Source organism: Microtus ochrogaster, unplaced genomic scaffold (genome assembly GCF_000317375.1).
Source record: "Microtus ochrogaster isolate Prairie Vole_2 unplaced genomic scaffold, MicOch1.0 UNK89, whole genome shotgun sequence".
NCBI lineage: Eukaryota > Metazoa > Chordata > Mammalia > Rodentia > Cricetidae > Microtus > Microtus ochrogaster.
In genome coordinates, this window is record NW_004949187.1 from 1,185,686 (window position 1) to 1,206,728 (window position 21,043).

General features: G+C 40.2%; 1 protein-coding gene across 1 annotated transcript in view; it reads left to right on the forward strand.

The window, feature by feature from the left end:
* Positions 1-477: 477 nt before the first annotated feature.
* Positions 478-21,043, forward strand: part of LOC101990980 (zinc finger protein 433) — a 42,824-nt gene continuing 22,258 nt past the window's right edge. Inside the window, exons 1-4 of the mRNA XM_026777890.1 lie at positions 478-799; positions 5,577-5,703; positions 5,899-5,959; positions 6,891-8,886. Of these exons, the coding sequence (XP_026633691.1) occupies positions 797-799; positions 5,577-5,703; positions 5,899-5,959; positions 6,891-8,886 (2,187 nt within the window). The 5' untranslated portion in view covers positions 478-796. The remainder of the gene's footprint in view (positions 800-5,576; positions 5,704-5,898; positions 5,960-6,890; positions 8,887-21,043) is intronic.

Sequence of the window (21,043 nt, forward strand, 5' to 3'; positions counted from 1 at the left end):
GACTCAGTCTAAATTCTTTTCTACAGCAAAGTGTGTGTGTGTGTGTGTGTGTGTGTGTGTGTGTGTGTGTGTGTGTCTGTGTCTGTGTGTCTGTGTGTGTGTGTCTGTGTGTGTGTTTCTGGCTTCACCTGAATGGAAATCTCTGAAAAGACCCCTCGAGCAGGTGGTAAACAGCTCCCGCTTCCCCCGAAAACCCATTGGTTCATTGAAGTAAAGGGTGGTCACGGTAGGACACTAAGTCCAGAACTTCCTGTGCCCATTCATGACTTCATCTCCAGGAAGCAGGACGGTCCACTGAGTACTGGCAGACGCCCATCTTCTTTTTTCCTTGCGTCATGAGAGTCGCAGGATTGCAGGTCGCTGCCCCTGAGGTAGCAGGGGCCGCTCTGCCTCTGGAGCTGTGGGATGGCCAACCTTGGCAGCGGGGGCGGCGGCCGGGGGCTGCCCCGCGAGCTGTCGGAGCAGGCGCAGCGGCGGGCGGGGCGGAAGTCCCTCACCCGCCATCTTCCTTTCTGGTGACGCCCTCGGTGCGGATCTGCCCTGACACAGAGGGAGTCAGGGTGGCTCGACCTCCGCAGCCATGTAACCCCTCCCCGCAGGAACGGAACGGTTTTGAATCCGAGGCTCGCACGGGTGCCGACTTGGTGTCCGATGTCCCGAGTGCCGGCGAGCAGGGCGGAAGTCCCTCTCCCGCCGTCGCGGGGCCGTCCCCTCAGCTGAGGGAGCCGGGGCGCCCGAGCCTCAGCGGCGGTGCGGGGAGAGCCGCTGTGTGGCCGCTGGAGGCCAGAGCGCAGGCATGGTGAGCGCCGAGCGGCAGGCGGGCAGGACTGCGGGAGCTCCCGGGGTGACAGGCCCCCGGCTCTGAGGGAGGGGACCCGCGGGTGCCCGGCGTCCTGAGAAGCCCTGCGGGTCCTAGAAGCAGCGTCTGAAATCCACGCGTTTGCTCTCCCCCCTCCCTCTCAATCCAAGTGCTTGGGCCTCAACGTCCCTAACTGTCTCGGTATTTACTGCTTGGCAGACTCGTTCATACACGTAGCTGCGACCGGAGTGGAAGAGGGAAATCGAGGCCCTCCATGACACGGTGAACGTTTTTGCCTTAGAACTGCTTGTGGACATTGATTTAAAGTAGACTGAAGGCGAGGTGGGACATGACTTTTATTTCAAGCGAGTATTGGCAATAGCGGGGAAGCCTCAGGTATAATCTGTGCAAGCATCTCGGGGGTTGAGCAGAAAAGGCGTTTTGGTTTTTAGGGACGGACAACATTTTTTTAAGACGACGGGACTGTAGCAACTTCAGCTCTGAAATCGTTTCCCCTGAGGTCAGACTCTCCTTAGAATAAGTTAAGGGTCCCGGTTCTAGCTCACGATGAGGGTGAATAAGAAAGTGATGAGATTGGGAAAAACTTGGAAACATTACATTACAGAAGTATTTTGTAATTACCGATGAGGTTGTTTTGAAACAAAAGTGGGTCTCTGGGTAGTTTGTATCCTGCTGAGTAATAGGTTAAAAAATGGATAGATATTTTAAGTGTCATCATCTAAGAACAGGAGAAATGGTCCTGAAGAAAGAGAAGGCACTGTGAGAGGAACGGCCTGTAGTCGGTGCTGTTTCCCCGAAAAAGAATAGGAGGAAGGAAAATAACGTATATGGAGATCCCCAAATGTCTTGGCCACTCAAAGTTTCTCTACTCAGTGTCTGGAGTGATGAGACCACAAAAGCTCAACGGGATCCTGAGCATAAAATGAAGGCTCTAGCGTGTTCGATGCCTGTGGGCAGGTAGGGCACAGACATCTTTGTGGTACACGCGTACAGCAGGTAAAACTTGGATCACTCATGTCAGTTGTGATCAGATGTATCATGAGCAGTGCCTGTGTGGTGAGATGGTTCCCCTGTGAACTGTAAGTGAAACAGGCTTCCTGCTTCCTAACCAGGAAGTTTATAGCATTTGAAGCTGTAAGCTCCCTTAGCGGGACTCTTGTGGTATGTTTTGTTTTGTTTTGCTGTTTTTTTGTTTTGTTTTGTTTTTAATGTGTCCCATAGGTTTTGTGTTTCCACTTTGGTTTAGTTCCAGGAATTTTGACTTCTTTCTTGATTTCCTCTTTAGCCTATTCACCCTTCAATAATGAGTTGTTTAGTCTCTGAGTTTGGGTACACACTAAAGATTTTCTTACTCTTGATTTTAAGTTTTATTGCGTCGTGGTCTGGTAGGATACATGAGGTTATTTCAGTCGTTCAGAATTTGTTGAGATTTGTTTTGTGCCCCAGGATATAGTCTATTTTGGGGAAGTTTCCATGGGCTGCTGAGTGGAATATATATTCATTAATAGTTGGGCAGAATATTCTATAGATATCTGTTACATTCATTTGATGTATAACTCTAACTCCTGATTCTGATGTTTCTATTTCTTGTCCAGATAACCTGCCTATTGGAGACCGTGGGACATTAGTCACCTAATAGTATTGGATTAGTGTTAATCTGTCTTTAATTCCAATAGTATGCTTTTTTGGATATATTTACTATACATGTATGAGTATCTTGCCAACATGTATGCACCACATGCATGTCTGATGTCTGTGGAGTCAGAAGAAGGCATTCCTTGAAACCGTACGTCCCCTGCAACTAGAATTACGGGTGATTGTGAGCCACCATGCGGGTTCTGGAACCAGCCTCTGGTATGCTTTTTATAAAATTAGGAGCATCAGAGCCTTCACATGTGCTGAGGATTGTAATGTCATTTTGACTCATTGTTCCCTGTTAATCAGCTAAGTGTGCTCTTTAGAAGCCTGCATCTTTCCTTTCCAAACTGTAGTTTTCTCTTACCTAACTCCTACAAAGAGGATCGTCTCCCTCCACAAGTCAGGGTGCTTTGGGTTGGGGAATTCTGCTTCTCCTGCTTTGTTTTTCTCCATACTCTCTTAAGCCCACCAAGTTTGCATTTTCTGGGCTATCACCTACAACCACTCACTTTCATCTGTTGCCTGTTTTCATCCTGTACAAAATCAAACTGGGGCTAACTATCCCTGCCCTCCTATCTTAAAGCCTAACCCAATATCCATAGGTTTAAATGTCTCCATCCATTTATTACAGTCTAAAACTCAAAACTGGACTGTGATCTCAAAATATTGAAGTTGTTTTTTCCTTTTTCAATGAATAGCTTGATACCTGCTTATAAAAAGGGGAAATGCAATGCATGTTTCCAAAAGTCAGTTTTTCTTTTATTCTATATTAAAGAGACTGTGGCTAATACCATTGTTGTTAAATGCCTGCTATGTGATAAACCAAATTTTTGTTTTCATTTGAGCCAGCTAAATACTGTTACTTTTTCCGTGATCCATTTCTCTCGTGTGTGTGTGTGTGTGTGTGTGTGTGTGTGTGTGTGTGTACATGTGTACATGCAGGTGCACTCTTGCACATACAGTTGTGTTTAGAAATCAGATGACAGTCTTTGTTGTTCACTACTGCATATGGCAGGTTAGCTGGCCCACCAGGTTAGCTTCCAGGGATTCTCCTGTCTCTACATGCCATCTTGCCATAGGAGTTCTTAGAACTTTGACACTGAACTATAAGGTTCTTTCCTTTGATTTTATTATAACTATGTCTTGATTCTTCCTGTTTCCAGTAAGAAAATATTTAACTTAGTTTTGATTTCACAGGATTCCATGGTGAAATTATAAATATGCTTTACCATGTCTGGCTTTACTTGAGTTCTGGGAGTTCAAACTCAGGCTTATTTACACAGCAAGTGCTTTATATATTGAGCCATCGCCTAGACCTTTCCACTATCTATTCTTTTTATTATTGTTGTTATTTTATATAATATATCCCTATCAGTTTCCCTTCCCTCCACTCCTTCTAGCCTCCCCCCACGTCTTCTCTCCCCCAGATCCATTTTCTCCTCCATTTCCCTTCAAGAAAGTAATGAATGAATGACCTTTCAGAGATATCAGCCAACACAACATAGCAAGATGAAATAAAACTAGGCACAAACTTTCATATCAAGGCTGTTTGAGGCAACCCAGAAGGAGAAAAGGAGTCCCCAAAACAAGCTCCCACTGTTATGAGTCCCACAAAAACACCAAGCTAACAACCATAACATTTATGCAGAATACCTAGTGCAGACCCATGCAGGCTCATGTTATTGCCACTGTGAGCCCTATGAGATCTGCTTAGTTGATTCTGTGGGTCATGTTCTCCTGGTGTCTTCACCCCTCTGGCTCCTGAAGTCTTTCCTTCCCCACCTAATTTCTGCCTAATGTTTGACTGTAGGTCTCTGCATCTGTTCTCATCAGCTGGAGAGAAAGCCTCATGACAATTGGGCTAGGAACCAATGATCTATTCTTAACCAATTTGTTAATGTTATCTTGAATAATGGGGTATGTTAATTTTCTTTGCATTAGTATACAATGTATCTAAGAAAAGCAGTTGAAGGTTTTTGTAATGATTAGTCTTCTTGTTGATATAATTTGGAATCACCTAGGAAACATACCCTGGGTATGTCCATGAAAGTGTTTGCAGAAAGGTAACTGAGGAGGGAATACCCACTCTGAATCTAGGTAGTACCTATCTTACTTTCTTTTTGTGTTGTTATGATAAGTGACAAATGCAATTTAAGACAGGAAAGGTTTAATTCACAGTTCAAAACATAATTCATCCTGATAGGGAAGCAAAGGGAGCAGGAACTTGAAGCATCTGAAGTCAGAAGAAGAAAGTAATGAATGCATGCTAGTGTTCAGCTACCCTTCTCCATTTTATACAGTCAAGAATCCCATGGCCAGGGGATGACCTCACCCACAGTTAAAATGGATTATCTCACATCACTTAGCATAGTCAAGATAAATCTCTTCAGGTGTATCCAGATGCCCATCTGCCTGGTTATTCATCACCAACCGTTACACATAACCATGGTCTGAGATGCCAGACAAATAAAAGAGGGAAAAGGAATAATTCAAGTGTAAACCAACATTCCCTGCTCTATTTCCTGTTCTTCCCTGATGTGGAGTCCATGCTGCATGATCCTGTCCCCAGTGTCCGCCCCCTACCCCACGATAGATACTCTCAAGACATGATTCAAAATAAATCTTTCATGAATTACTGTTTAGTCACATGATGAGAAAAGTAACTTATACTTTTTAACAGGCTTATTTTATGGCAAGGTTCAGATAATTCATTCTTGTCACTTAGCTGCATTGCTTTAGATCTACAATGAGGCAGAACATTTATGGCAACTAGTATTGGATGAGGCCACTCACTCTCATAATCTATTCTTAAAATATGTGATTTTAAAGCAGCTGCTTGTTAACTCATGTCTGCACTAGTAGTAGTATTGGGGAATGATAAAGGCCTGTACACCAGTAGAAAGTGTAATCTCCAGCAACATACTTGGTATTTTGAGATTGTTGTGCTTTACCAAGAATTCAAAGCTGATGTGAGAATTCTTGTATCAGAGAGTACAGTTTCGAATGTAAAAATAAGAATGTGATGGTCAGGATATGTATTGAACATTTAGAGAACACTCGCAGATTTTCAATGTTGTGTGGCTCATCTTTTCTTCTGGAAACGTCTTGGCTACTTTAGGGCTCTGTGACCTTTGAAGATGTGGCTGTAAACTTCACTGTGGAGGAGTGGGCTTTACTAGATCCTTCCCAAAAGAAGCTGCACAGAGATGTGATGGAGGAAACCTTCAGGAACCTGGCTGCCATAGGTATGAATGAGGTCATACTCATTCTTTACTTAGTCAATCAGATTATAAGTCTTGCTCAAAAATGTTGCTCCATGATTTGGAATATGGAAAGGGCAAATTTGGTGGCTATATCAGTCATGGTCATGGTATACATAGAATCTAGTATTTTTTCTATTATAAGTAAGTAAATCAGATTTCCCTGGGTCTGTATTCTAGGAAAAACACAAGAAGACCAGCACATAGACAATGACCACAGATATTCCAGAAGAAATCAAAGGTAACTTTGCCAGCTCATGATAACATGTCTCATAATCTGGAAATGGCCAGTAGTTTTTAAAATCAAGTCAGCTTCTTTGGCTAGTTCTCCTGATTGCTTCAAGGTGATGTAATATAAAGCATTTATCTCCAAAACTACATATAGGATTAGAAGTATTTACAGTATTGCCGTGATGATGCAAGTAAGAGGTACTTTCTAATTGTTTTGTGCTTACAAACTTTTGTCCAAACAACAAAGTTAATAAAAAATAGTGTTTGTACCTTCCTCGAGACTTTGAGTATGGAGTATATAAAAAATACAAAAAAAAAATTATGTTTACTCTGGGAATGAACAATCTTCATGATATATATGAAAAAAATTAGATAAAGAATGGTTTTTACTTAAGCATTTTGCATAAAGAATAATCAAGTACATTTACCTGTGATATAGAAGCAAATATGATCATTCATGCCCTCATTACCAGCTATTAGGAGTCTGAAGGAGTGCCAAATTTGAAGGTAGCCCATGCATCATAGCAAGAAATTGACCTTAAAACTAAATAAGACCTAGACATTCATTGTTTCCAAAATAATTAGCCTATGAGAGGTATTAAGAAGTCCCATATGATTGGGCTAGGAAAATGACTCATCAGGTAAAGGTATTCACTACCAAGCCTGATGACCCAAGTGCAATCTCTGACACCTATATAGTAGAAGAAGAGAATCAACTCTTACAAGTTGTCCTCTGACTTTCTTATGCACACCATAGCATGTGCACACACAAATAGTAAATAAATGTTAACACAAAAAGAAACCCTATATAAAGACAGTGTCTTGATATTACCTGTCTCTACATTCTGTAGAATCTTCAGTCATATTCAGAAATTCTCAGGAATTCTGCTGATAGGGAATTTATAACTTTATTGGTATACTTTCCTTTTTTTTTTTAACAGAAATGAAGATGTAGAAAGACTGTTGGAACATAACAAAGATAGTGAATGTGAAGATATCTTCAGACAGATTCCCAACACCATTGTGAACAGGAAAATTTCTCATAGAACAATGATTTGTGAAAGTCATGTGTATGAAGACAACATGCTCATTGGTCATTCATCTCTTAATGTGTCTATGCCTCTTCAGACTACACACAAACCTCATCAATATGAGCTATGTGGAGAGAGACTCTTTAAGATTGGGGAATGTGAGAAAGCCTTCATTTATCCAGAATGCTTTCTGAAGCGTGACGACACTGACACTGAACAGAGCTCCTATGAATTTAACCAGTGTGAGAAAATCTTCAAAAGTAATGGCTGCATTCAAATACGTGTGAATAATGAAACTAGAGAAGAAATATGTATGGATAAGCAGCATTATAATGCCTTTACTTATCCTGATTTTCTTCAGTATGTTGAAAAGATCCACACTGGAAAGAAACCCTATGTATGTAAACAATGTGGGAAAACCTTTTCTTTTTTGAGTAACATTAGAAGACATGAGCGAACTCACACTGGAGAGAAACCATACAAATGTAATATATGTGATAAAACCTTCACTTGTTTAACTAACTTTCAAGAACATGAAAGAACTCACACTGGAGAGAAACCCTATTTATGTACACAATGTGGGAAGTCCTTTTCTTTTCTGAGTAACATTCGAAGACATGAACGTACTCATACTGGAGAGAAACCATACAGATGCAATCTATGTGGTAAGGCTTTCAGTTACTTGACTAACTTTCAAGACCATGAAAGAACTCACACTGGAGAAAAACCTTATGTGTGTACACAATGTGGGAAGGCTTTCACTTACTACTATTCTTTTCAGACACATAAACGATGTCACACTGGAGAGAAACCCTATGTCTGTAAGCAGTGTGGGAAAGCCTTCAGTTATTACAATTCTATTCAGACACATAAACGATGTCACACTGGAGAAAAGCCCTATGTATGCAAGCTGTGTGATAAAGCCTTTACTACACTCAGTTCTCTTCGATATCACGAGAGGATTCACAGTGGTGAGAAGCCCCATGTATGCTTGCAATGTGGAAAAGGTTTCAATTCTTCCAGTACCCTTCGAATACACGAAAGGACTCACACTGGAGAGAAACCCTATAAATGTAAGCAGTGTGGGAAAGTCTTTAGTGTTGACAGTTCCCTTCGATACCATGAGAGGATTCATAGTGGGGAGAAACCCTATGTATGTAAGCAGTGTGGGAAAGCCTTCACTCGGCACACCTCCCTTCGATGCCATGAAAGGATTCACTGTGGGGAAAAACCCTATGTATGTAAGCAGTGTGGGAAAGGTTTTATTTCTTCTAGTAACTTCCGAAAACATGAATCAACTCATTCTGGGGAGAAACTCTGTGTATGTAAACAATGTGGTAAAGCCTTTACCGATCATAGTTCACTTCGAAGACATGAAAGAATTCACAGTGGGGAAAAACCCTATGTATGTAAGCATTGTGGAAAAGGTTTCTCTTCTTTGAGTGGTTGTCAAAGACATGAACAAATTCACACTGGTGAGAAACCCTATGTCTGTAAGAATTGTGGGAAAGCCTTCACTAATCCCAGTGCCCTTCGAAATCATGAAAGGATTCACAGTGGTGAAAAGCCCTATGTATGTGAGCAGTGCGGGAAGGGTTTTATTTCTTTTAGTAAGTTTAGAATACATGAACGAATTCATACTGGAGAGAAACCATATAAGTGTAAACAATGTGGGAAAGCCTTTACTGGTCATAGTTCCCTTCTACGTCATGAAAGGATTCATAGTGGAGAGAAACCTTTTGTGTGTAAACAGTGTGGGAAATCCTTTTATACTTTAAGTGATTGTCAAAGACATGAACAAATTCACACTGGCGAGAAACCTTACATTTGCAAGCAATGTGGGAAAGCCTTTACTCGTTCCAGCTCCCTTAAAATACATGAGAAGACTCACACTAGAAGGAAATCCTAAGTGTAGAACATGGGAAATTATTCTTAACATGGCAATGCATAGGACAGAGAACAAGTATGTTGTCTGAAGGAATGCCTTTAGTCATGTTGGCTGTATTCACAGACATGCTAGTACATACTATAGTGAGAAATCTTAAATGGATGTGCAGATGTCTTCAGTTGGTGGACCTCTGAAAATTTACCCAGTATCCAAACTTGTATAACAAAGTTATCAGCTATGAAACAGTTTTCAGGATTTTGTGAAAATTCCTTATGTAATAGAATTCATAATTTTTTAAAGATTCTTATGAATAAGTTTGAGAAAGAATATTGCATTAATTGGTCAATAATTGAGAAAATAAGTCTCTGGAATGTTTACTTCTATTTTTTATTCTGTAAATAATTTTTCAGATGACTTCATCTCTAAGGTTTCTTTAAGCAGTGAGTCAGGAATTTAAAAGGTAGTCTCTTTTTAGCCAAGTCATGTATATTTTCATATTGGATCCATACGTAACACAATGTGTTTCTAATATGTTTTAGAGTAATATTAATGAACTGTTGAAATGAAGTTTATTTGTAGAACTTCTCTATTGAGATCATGTAGCAGCTTCTTTGATGTTTTTTGTCTTGTTTTATTTTGTTAGGGTTTTAGGGTTTTTTATTTTTATTTTTTGGAACAAGGTTTCTCTGTGTAGCCCTAACTGTCTTAGAACTCTTTAGACCAGGCTAGCATCTAACTCAGAGATCTACCTGCTTCTGCCTCCCCAATGCTGGTATTAAAGGCATGCACCACCATGCCTGGCTCTTTGATATTTCTACTGTATCTTTTCTATTCTTATTTTGGCTCACAGTCCATTATGGCAGAGAAGTCATTAAGTAGAAGAGTGTCTGTCATTGTGCACACAGAAGTGAATAGTGTGCATTATAAGGGATCAGTTGAAGATACAAGAAGGACACACATTCTCAGTGACCTGCTTCTGCCAGTTATGCCATACCTCATCCGTTTCACCACTCCCAGTTACTCCTTTGACTAGGGGAAAGCTCTGGTACTCTAGTCGTTTCTGGAAATGACAGAGCATAGTTGTGCTATTTTACTGTAACATCTCAGTGCAGTCCAGTTGTTTACTTCTCAGGTAATTTAACTTTGTGTTTTATATTTTCATATGTAAACACATTTGCACATTAGAGTTCTCAACTATTTTTTGGTCAATTTACAGATTATCATCAAATCAAAAGATACATGCAAATATCCTACCATAATCATATATTAGGTAGAATATATGCCAGTATTTTCCCTTAATGTCAGATTATTATCCTGTGCTTACAAGTAATGGCACCTTTATCCATATGTTAATTTTACTTCAGACTTGTGTTGTAACTTTGACTTTGCCCTTTGTACTTGACTCATACCAAAAGACACATGCTAGGCTAAGTGCCTTTTTACAGAGACTACAGGGTCCTTACCTTTTGTGAACTAATATGTAATTTCTCCATAAACCATAAGTGATCATGTGTTTTCTCATTAAAATCACTTTTCTTTTTAACTGTTTGTTTTTTGAGACAGTACCTTACTCTGAACCCAGGTTGACCTGTAATTCACTATTTAAGGATAATACACCTGAGTCATTATGCGATGTTTAAAAGTTAGTCTTAAATTTCTGAAGGATTTGTTTTAGAGGAATCTCTTGATACTAAACATAAAATGTCCCCACAGACTGCATTTCTACTAGACATCCATACACATGCCTGGCTACACTATAGGTGTGAATACAGTTTTGTCTTTGATAATTAGTATTTCTTACCAGGAAGCCTGAAGTAATGGAATAAAAGGAAACCTAAGCCATTAGAACTCAGTACAATTAATAAGGGTAGGTGTAGTTCCTTTACGTGTCTTAAAAATACAGTTTCTCCAAGTTTAAAGATTTGCCGGGCGGTGGTGGCGCACGCCTTTAATCCCAGCACTTGGGAGGCAGAGGTAGGCGGATCTCTGTGAGTTCGAGACCAGCCTGGTCTACAAGAGCTAGTTCCAGGACAGGCTCCAAAGCTACAGAGAAACCCTGTCTCCAAAAACCAAAAAAAAAAAAAAAAAAAAAACAAGTTTAAAGATTTGCGCAGGATTTTTTGTTGTTTTGTTCGTTTGAATCACCAAGGGACATCTACATCTGGATTTGTGTGACCTTTATCATAAGATTTGGCCTTGCTGTGAGTATGAGACCAACTTCAATCTTCTAGATCCATGTTTTGTGGGGTTTTCTTTTGTTTTAACTTACTGTTTATTGTTTAGGCATAGTATTTTGCACAAAACATTGTTCTTCAGTAAATACAGTTGTTCTACTTTGATGGTATGTTTTTAAAAATCCAAGCTTAAGTGTTTTATAGGTTGAAAATGCATTTGATACATGTTACTAAACTTCAAACCTGAGTCTAGCGTATGTTCAGATCATTTTTATTAGTCTATAGTTGAACAAAATCACCTAAAACAATGGTTTTATAATATGTTGAATATATCATAGTTCACCAAATACTGTAGACTGTATGGAATGGCATCCATTTCTGTGCTTCTGACCTGGTGCTGACTTACTGTGCTATTTGCTACTACACACTTAGCATCATCAGAAACTGTTCTTATATAGCTCGACTTCAGACCGAGCTCATCCTTTTGAAAAGCGAAGATATTTTCTACTAGTGTATTTTATCCCCAGCATCTTCACATGAGCAAGACCATCCTGAGCCAATGATCATTCTTGCCTCAGTTCAAATGTGCAATCCACCTGCTCCCAGTCCACTTGTGCTGCTTAACTCTCCTGGCATTTGTATTAGTTACTTTTGTATTGCTGTGATCAAACAGATGGCAGAACAACTTAGCGAAGGATATTTCCTAACTTATGTTCTCAGTCCATTAATATGAGGAAGGCATGATGACCACAGAAGTCATGGGATCTTACAGTGATATATAACTGCCTTCGACATTGTTCTATTGCCATGAAGAGACACCATGACTAAGGCAACTCTTAGAAAAAAAAATTTAACTGGGGTCTTACTCAGTTTCAGAGGGTTAGTCAGTTATCATGGGGAGCATGGTGCCTCGCATGGTTCAAGAACAGTGGCTAAAAGCTACATCATGATCTGCAGGTCAAGAGAGTGAACTGGGCTCGCTGTGAGCTTTTGAAAAGTCTAAGCCCAGTGGTACTATTCCTCCAACAAGGCCACACCTCCTAATCCTTTCACAGTTCCACCCCCTGGTGACTAAGCATTCAAAACTATGAGCCTATATGGGCCATTCTTATTCAAACCACACAGTTACTGACAGGAAATAAGTGGGTATAATCTTCAAATGCAGGTCAGCTCCTAGTGGTGTGCTTCCTCCAACCAGTCCCTACTTTCAGAAAGCTCTACATCCTCAAACTAGCATCACAGGGTAGGAGCTGAAAGAAAAAAAAAAACAGACTAAGGGACTGTGCAGGTTCAAGCCACAGACTCAGGTGGGCAATATGTGTAGGAAAGTTGTAAGAACAATCCCGAGACAGAGACAGGGTGTCTTACCCTCATTTGGCTGCTGAGTATGCGTTTCCTGTCATTTTCAAGCATTCTTTACATACCATCACATAACTAGAAATATACAAAACCACACCGGGCTTATCTAAGCATTTATGTATATATTCACATTAAAAATTAAACTTCTACAAATGCTGTCATAGTTTATGAGAAAAATGGGTTGTGTACCTTGGAATGTTTACCAAGTGGGAAGAACTGTTAAGGACCATGAATGATGACAGGTAACAGGCAATCGGAAAGTCATTGTCATAAAGTCACAAAGGCATCCTCATCATCCCATTTCCATACTCAGTAGCTCCTCAGCCCTGTGTCAGGGGTGAAACATGGATGTCAACACGGAGGCACTCATTACAGACTACTACACTACTCACTTGTAAAAGTAAACCTGCTGTCCTGGTCTGTCACCTGGGTACCCTGTCCCTTTAAGAGACAAGCCTGGCCCACTCCCAATCTCCCTCCTCCAGCTCTCCTCTCTCTGTCTGCCCTTCTGGAGAGGCAGCTTTGGCCTCTCTCCCTTCCCTTTGTTTCTCTTCTCTTCCGCCCCCCTTCTCCCCCTTCCTCCATAACTACTTACTCGTACTGTTCCCAATACCCACTAAATAAACTCTACACCCCAGCTCTCTCTGCATGGCATACCAGGCTTGGGTCACCCACAGTGCAGCCTTGTGAGAGTGACTGCTATTGTTTTATATGAATATGCATATTGTTTTTTATGTATATAGCATAGGATTTATGCCATGCTAATTGTTTTATTTCCTATGCTATGTGAGTTTATGTTGCCATTTGGGATTATGGAACCTAAGGTCTCTAATTATTTCTTAGTACTGTCAGGTTTATGTTTCCTGTGATTAGGGGACTTGAAACATACAATGTATGTCATTCTGCTACTGTATACAATATACAATGACTGGTGCTGATTTATTTTAATAGCATGCAGGATTCAAAAAATTTCTCATTACCTCTCACTAGTACCCAATTATCATTTAAAAAGAAAACAGATGAACAGAGCAACATAAAAGAGAAGTGACTAGAACATCTGGAAGTCCCAATTTCTCAGAACCTCAATTTATTCACAAATTCCTAAGGAAAATCCAATAACCCCCATGTCTCAAATAGAATTGTGTTCATTGCCTTGTCTTATTTGCAGAATAACTTGGAATAGAGGGCAGAGAGCTGAATCCAGAGACTCCAAGTTGGGAGCCCACACTAAGCGTGAAAGGGAGAGCAATGGCGTTCCTTTTAGAGGTTTCTGGGCAGCTGTCCTCCCCTGCACATGGCCTCCAGCTGCTCAGAACAGTCAGAAATGCTACAGAGCCCCACAAAACAGGAGATCCACATTTGAGTTTGATGTCTTCTCTGAGGTGGTCACCCTGGCTTCAGGCCACTATTTTCTGAAGCACCTTTAGGTTGTGCAATGGGTGGAGTCATGCTTTACGTTCAGTAGATTAGTGGGGTCTGTGGGCTGGGTGTATAGCTCAACAGTAGTGTTCCTAATTAGCATGGTCAGGAACCTGCATTCAATCTTAGGAAATGATGTTTATAGAGGTCCTTAGGCATTTGGAGTTTATGAATTTGATAGCCTGCTTAGGGAAAAACCAGGAAGTGTGGTGAGGTGAAGTTTTTCTCAGGAAGGACAGAAATTTCCACATTGGAAAGCAGGAACAGTGTGCCGTTGCAAGGTCCCAAGCCCCCCAAAATGGCAGTGCCACTGAGAGTGTCCTAAAGGACAGTCTGGGTTCAGCTCAAGCTTACACTCACTTGTAAAATTTTTCTTCATTTCTTGAATGACCTCTGAGAGCTTATTGTAGTTTACTGGCTTGAGGGCAGCCTTACACAGAGCTGCCAGAAGCCAAGTCCAAAATCGGTCCCTCGTTAAAATTCTACCTGGGGTGTTATACTCCCAGTGTGGTTCCTGCTCGGGGACCACCTCTGTCCTCCAAGCATGTGTTGCTTGTATTTGGTGAACTTAGTCTGCATGTAGTCTGGCCTGCTCCCAAACTCACCTGTGCTATTCAGGAAGTAGGTTATTAGGATCATATAGATATCATGAAAGGTGAGATTATAATACTGGGTAATATATTGGAATTGCTTTATGAAAGAGGTAGAATTAGACATATAGGACCCCAGTTTTTGTTCTATATGGGAGAGCGCTGAGAGGGAGAAAGGAACGTGGACCATGATCAATTGATCTACGCCAGACACCTCTTGCAATGGGAGAACTGCAACTGACTTAGCTTGGTCACGGTTGGGTTCCATAGCAGCACATGAGCGTGTGAGAGGAGGGGTAAAGGTGGTGCCAGAGCAGGGTGACTGCTGCAGCCAGGCACTGGAGAGGAAGAGTGATCCAGCAGGGCTGATGGAGTAGTTGTTGGGAAGAGAGAGAGAGCTGAAGAGTGAGCAGAGGGAGGTGGTGAGGCAGTGGGAAGTAAAGAAGCAGAAGTATCTGTCTATTGAGGTCAGGAAGGTGTGGTTCCTTAGCAGGGACCAGAGCAGTAGCTGAAAGAATGGAGGTAGGAGCTGGAGGGATGGCTGTAGGAGCTAAAGGAACAGGAGAAGGGGCTGAATCTGGAAAAATCCCACACTAGTGAATTAACAGAACATTTGAAAACTTTAGAACAAAAAGAAGCAAACTCACCTAAGAGAACTAGATGGCAGGAAATAATCAAATTGATAGCCAAAATCAACAAAATAGAAACAAAGAAAAACAATACAAAGAATCAATGAGACAAAGAGTTCGTTCTTCAATAAAATCAACAAAATAGACAAACCTTTATCCAACCTAACGAAAAGGCAGAGAGAGAATATCCAAATTAACAAAATCAGAAATGTAAAGGGGGACATAACAACAGACATGGAGGAAATACAGAGGATCATCAGGTTATATTTTGAAAACCTGTACTCAACCTTCATCAGGCGATGAAAGGAGACAGAGACAGAGTCCCACATTGGAGCACCAGACTACAACCCCAAGGTCCAAATCAGGAGCAGAGGAGAAAGAGCATGAGCAAGGAACTCAGGACCGCGAGGGGTGCACCCACACACTGAGACAATGGGGATGTTCTATTGGGAACTCACCAAGGCCAGCTGGCCTGGGTCTGAAAAAGCATGGGATAAAACAGGAACATTGTCTGCATGGGAACATAGCAGACAATGAGGACTGGTGAGAAGTCAAGAACAATGGCACTGGGTTTTGATCCTACTTCACATACTGGCTTTGTGGGAGCCTAGGCTGTTTGGATGTTCACCTTACTAGACCTGGAAGGAGGTGAGTGGTCCTTGGACTCCCCACAGGGCAGGGAACCCTGACTGCTCTTCGGGCTGATGAGGGAGGGGGAGTTGACTGGGGGAGGGGGAGGGAAATGGGAGGCGGTGGCGGGGAAGAGACAGAAATCTTTAATAAATAAATAAATAATTTAAAAAAAGAAAACCTGTACTCCACAAAATTGGAAAACTTAAAGGAAATTAACAACTTTCTGGATAAATATCACTTAACAAAATTAAATCAAGACCAGATAAGCAAATTAAAAAGACCTATAACTGCTGAAGATCTAGAAACAGTCATAAAAAGTCTCCCAACCATAAAAAGCCCAGGACCAAATGGTTTCGGCTTAAAATTCTACAAGACTTTTAAAGAAGAACTAATACCAATACCCTTCAAATTATTCCACACAATAGAAACAGAGAGAACATTGCCAAACTCTTTTTATGAGGCTACAATTATCCTGATTCCCAAACTACAGAAAGACATTACTAAGAAAGAAAATTACAGATCAATCTCATTCAGGAACATTGATGCAAAAATACTCAACAAAGTACCAGCAAATAGAATCCAAGAACACATCAGAACCATCATCCACCATGACCAAGTTGGCTTCATCCCACAGATGCAGGGATGGTTCAACATATGAAAATCTGTCAATGTAATCCACCATATAAACAAGCTAAAAATAAAAACCACACGATCATCTCATTAGATGCCAAAAAAAAAAGCATTTGACAAAATACTACATCCCTTCATGATAAAGGTCTTAGAACAGGGATACAAGGAACATACCTAAACATAATTAGACAATATACAGCAAGCCAACATCACACTAAATGGAGAGAAACTCCCACTGATTCCACTGAAATCAGGAACAAGACAAGGTTGTCCATTCTCTCCATATTTAGTCAATATAGTTCTTGAGGTCCTAGCTAGACCAATAAGACACCAAAGAAAGATCAAGGGGATAAAAATTAGAAAAGAAGTCAAACTCTCACTGTTTGCTGATGCTATGATAGTTTACATAAGTGATCCCAAAAATTCTACCAAGGAACTTCTACAACTCATAAACACTTTCAGCAATGTAGCAGGATACAAGACTAACTCAAAAAAATCAGTAGCCCTCCTGTACACAGATGATAAAAGGACTGGGGAAGAAATTAGAGAATCAACACTCTTCACGACAGCCACAAATAGCATAAAATATCTTGGAGTAACTCTAATCAAACAAGTGGATGACTTGTTTATCAAGAACTTTAAATCTTTAAAAAAAGAAATTGAAGAAGACACCAGAAAGTGGAAAGATCTCCCATGCTCTAGGGTAGGCAGAATTAACATAGTAAAAATGACAATCTTACCAAAAGCAATCTACAGATTCAATGCAATGCCCATCAAAATGCCAGCAAAATTATTCACAGACCTTGAAAGAACAGTACTCAACATCATATGGAAAAGCAAAAAACCCAGGATAGCCAAAACAATCCTGTACAATAAAAGAATATCTGGAGGCATCCTGGACTTTAAACACTACTACAGAGCTATAGTACTGAAAACAACCTAGTATTGGCATAAGAACAAACAGGAGGCCCAATGGAACTGAATAGAAGATCCGGAAATCAGTCCACAGATCTTCGAACACCTGATCTTTGATAAAGAAGCAAAAAATATCAAATGGAAAAAAGAAAGCATATATAACAAATGGTGCTGGTAAAATTGGATATCAACATGTAGAAGAATGAAAATAGACCCATATCTATCACTATGCATAAAACTCAAGTCCAAATGAATCAAAGACCTCAGCATAAAGCCAGCCACACTGAACCTTATAGAAGAGAAAGTGGGAAGTACACTTGAATGCATTGGCACAGGGAACCACTTCCTAAATATAACCCCAACAGCACAGACACTGAGAGAAACAATTAATAAATGGGACCTCCTGAAACTGAAAATCTTCTATAAAGCAAAAGACACGGTCAACAAGACAAAACGACAGCCTACAAGAATGGGGAAAGATCTTCACTAACCCCACATCAGAGGTCTGATCTCCAAAATATACAGAGAACTCAAGAAATTGGACACCAAAAGAACATAATCCAATTTTAAAAAATGGAGTATAGACCTAAACAGAGGACTCTCAAGAGAGGAATCTAAAATGGCTGAAAGACACTTAAGGCAATGTTCAACATCCTTAGTTATCAGAGAAATGCAAATCAAAACAATTCAAGATTCCATCTTACACCTGTAAGAATTTCCAAGATCAAAAACACTGATGACAACTTATACTGGAGAGGTTGTGGGGAAAATGAAACACTTCTGCATTTCTGGTGGGAATACAAGCTGGTACAACCACTTTGAATGTCAGTGTGGTGATTTCTCAGAAAATTAGGAAACAACTTTCCTCAAGACCCATTAATACCACTTCCGGGTATATATCCAAAGGATGCTCATGTTCCACAAGGACATGTGCTCAACTATGTTCAGAGCAGCTTTGTTTGTCATAGCCAAAACCTGGAAACAACCTAAATGCCCCTCGACTGAAGAATCAATAAGGAAAATGTGGTACATTTACACAATGGAGTGCTACACAGCAGAAAAAATAACATCTTGATTTTGCAGGAAAATGGATGGAGCTAGAAAACATCATTTTAAGTGAGGTAACCCAGACATAGAAAGACAATTATCACATGTACTCACTCATAGGTTGTTTGTAAACATAAAGCAAAGAAAGCCAACCTACAAACCACAATCTCAGAGAACTTAGACAACAATGTGGACACTAAGAGAGACTTACATAGATATAATCTACATGGGAAATAGAAAGTATAAAAAGACAAGATCTCCTGAGTAAATTGGGAACAAGGGGACCTTGGGGGAGGAGTGAAGGAGGAAGGGGAGAGGCAGGGAGGGGAGCAGAGAAAAATGTAGAGCTCAATAAATATCAATAAAATATAAAATGAAAGAAAGAATAAAACAATGAAACACTGAAATGCTAGGATAGTAAAATAAAATAAGATTTTTCTCAGTTTTTACTTGGAACAATAAAAAAGAATCTATCTAAAATTTTAAATTAAAAAAACAAAATTAAAAATAGAACCTTTTCAAAATGGCTTCTGACTGTAACATTCAGGACTTGCCGAAAGATCAAGTGTATATTTTCTCAAGATCTAGGTTTGTATCATGGTGGTTTTAATGAGAATGACCCCACAGTCTTATATCCTTGAATACTTTGTCCCCAGTTGGTGGAACTGCATGGGAAGGATTAGCAGTTATAGCCTTGTTAGAGGGCATATGTCACCAGGATGTGCTTTAAGGTTTTAAAAAACCCACACCATTCTCAGCGTGTTCTCTCTCTCTCTCTCTCTCTCTCTCTCTCTCTCTCTCTCTCTCTCTCTCTCTGTGTGTGTGTGTGTGTGTGTGTGTGTGTGTGTGTGTGTGTGTGTCTGCTTGTCTGTCTGTCTCTTTCCTTCTCTCCCTTCTTCCTATCTATGGATAAGGATGCAAGCTCCCAGCTGCCATTCTAGCACCATGCCTGTCTGTGAGCTGCCATACTCCCCACCATGATAGTCATGCACTACCCTCTAAAACTATAATTTCAATAAACTGTTTCTTCTATAAACTGTCTTAGCCATGGTATCCTAGCACAGCAATAGAAAAGTAACAAAGACATGTGTAGACACAAGGTCACCTAAATAGCTTCTTGATACTACTTTCCATACTGACCAATGGTTCTTTTAGCTTTACCCCTTGGAGGAAAATATCCTCTTCCACTAACCAAAGTACCAGATGTCAGGAGCTAGGGCATGCCATTTCTTTTGCATTGTTTCTCTACCTACTCTCTTATATTTTTGGTTGTGAGCCTAGCCTTTAACAGCTGAGCCATCTCTCCAGCCCTCTACCTACACTCATATGTCAAAAGATGCTTGACTATAATTTATCAAAAAACACCCAAGCTTCATTTATATAATTTCATATATTAATTTAATTATTTTTCATGGAAATGGGAAATCCATGTATATTTCCACTTATTGTTTGTCCCTAAATCGTGTATTGTTATACAATGCTTCTTAATTGATATTTGTTTATATGTGGGTTTATTAAAGACCTTTCCCATGTTCTGTTTGCTAGCCTCAATAGAATGGAGCAGGGACTTTTATTTTGATTGGGTCTCATAGCCCAGCTTGCCTTGAACTTCCTACAAGATGATGCCAGCCTTAATCCTTCTGCCTCTACTTCCCAAGTGCTGGAATTACAGCTTGTAACACCAGGCATAACTAATAATAGTTATAATTATATAATAATAATTATATAATATTATATATAATAATAATTTCAATTGTGTGTGTATATTAGAAAAGCTATCAACTTGTTCCAAAGAGTTTAAACATTATTAGACATCTTTTTTTGAAATAGGGTTTCTCTGTAACTTTGGAGCCTGTCCAGGAGCTAGTTCTTATTGACCAGGCTGTCCTCAAACTCACAGGGATTCACCTGCCTCTGTTTCCCAAGTGCTGGGATTAAAGGCATGTGCCACCACCGCCTGGCTGCATTAATTTTTAATCATTGTGTGTTCATAAACCTTTCACTGTTTCTGAATTTTTCCTTCTCTCACATTCAGTTATGCAACTCCTTTTGGAGTACTGGATTAAGAAGTTTTGATCTATCTTTATAATTTGAAGCTAATCTCCATAGTGTATCTTGATTCTGGTCAGGTATGTCCAGCCCCTTCGGGTGGTACAGAAACTTGCTAACATTCAGATGCAATTAAATCAACAGCAATGAAATGAACACCATATTATTAGCATAAACTTGAACACCATCTCTCTTCACAGGTTGGTGGGGTCCATTGGCATACCAGGCAGTAGGCCACAGAAAATGTGGGTCTCTGTTCTCAAGCTTTTCTAACAAAGTCTCAGGACACCTTTTGAAAACTGTCCTGTACATGCTAAGTCTTGGGACTTTCTAATAGAAGATGTATCATCAGGACTAATATAGAAAGCAGTTGAAGTGACCCAGCAACACATTTATTGATCTTATACATCCAGGGTTGCCCAGCTCAAGTCTAGCTTCAGAATTGCACTGAGAAAAGAGTTATGCATAAATGAAAGGTGAAAGTGTGATGACCACTATATATATTTGGGGAAACTTCAGCATTGTATGAATGTGTTACTGGTCAAATGCACATATCAAGTGCTTGAATCTCCCCATCCTTCCTGGAAATGTGTGTCGTGTTTTAGGAGTCTGTAACCTTTGAGGTTATAGCTATGAAATTCACCCTCAATGAATGGGCTTTGCTGGATTCCTCCCGAAAGAAGCTCCACAAATATCTGATGCAAGAAATCATCAGAAACCTGAGTGGTCT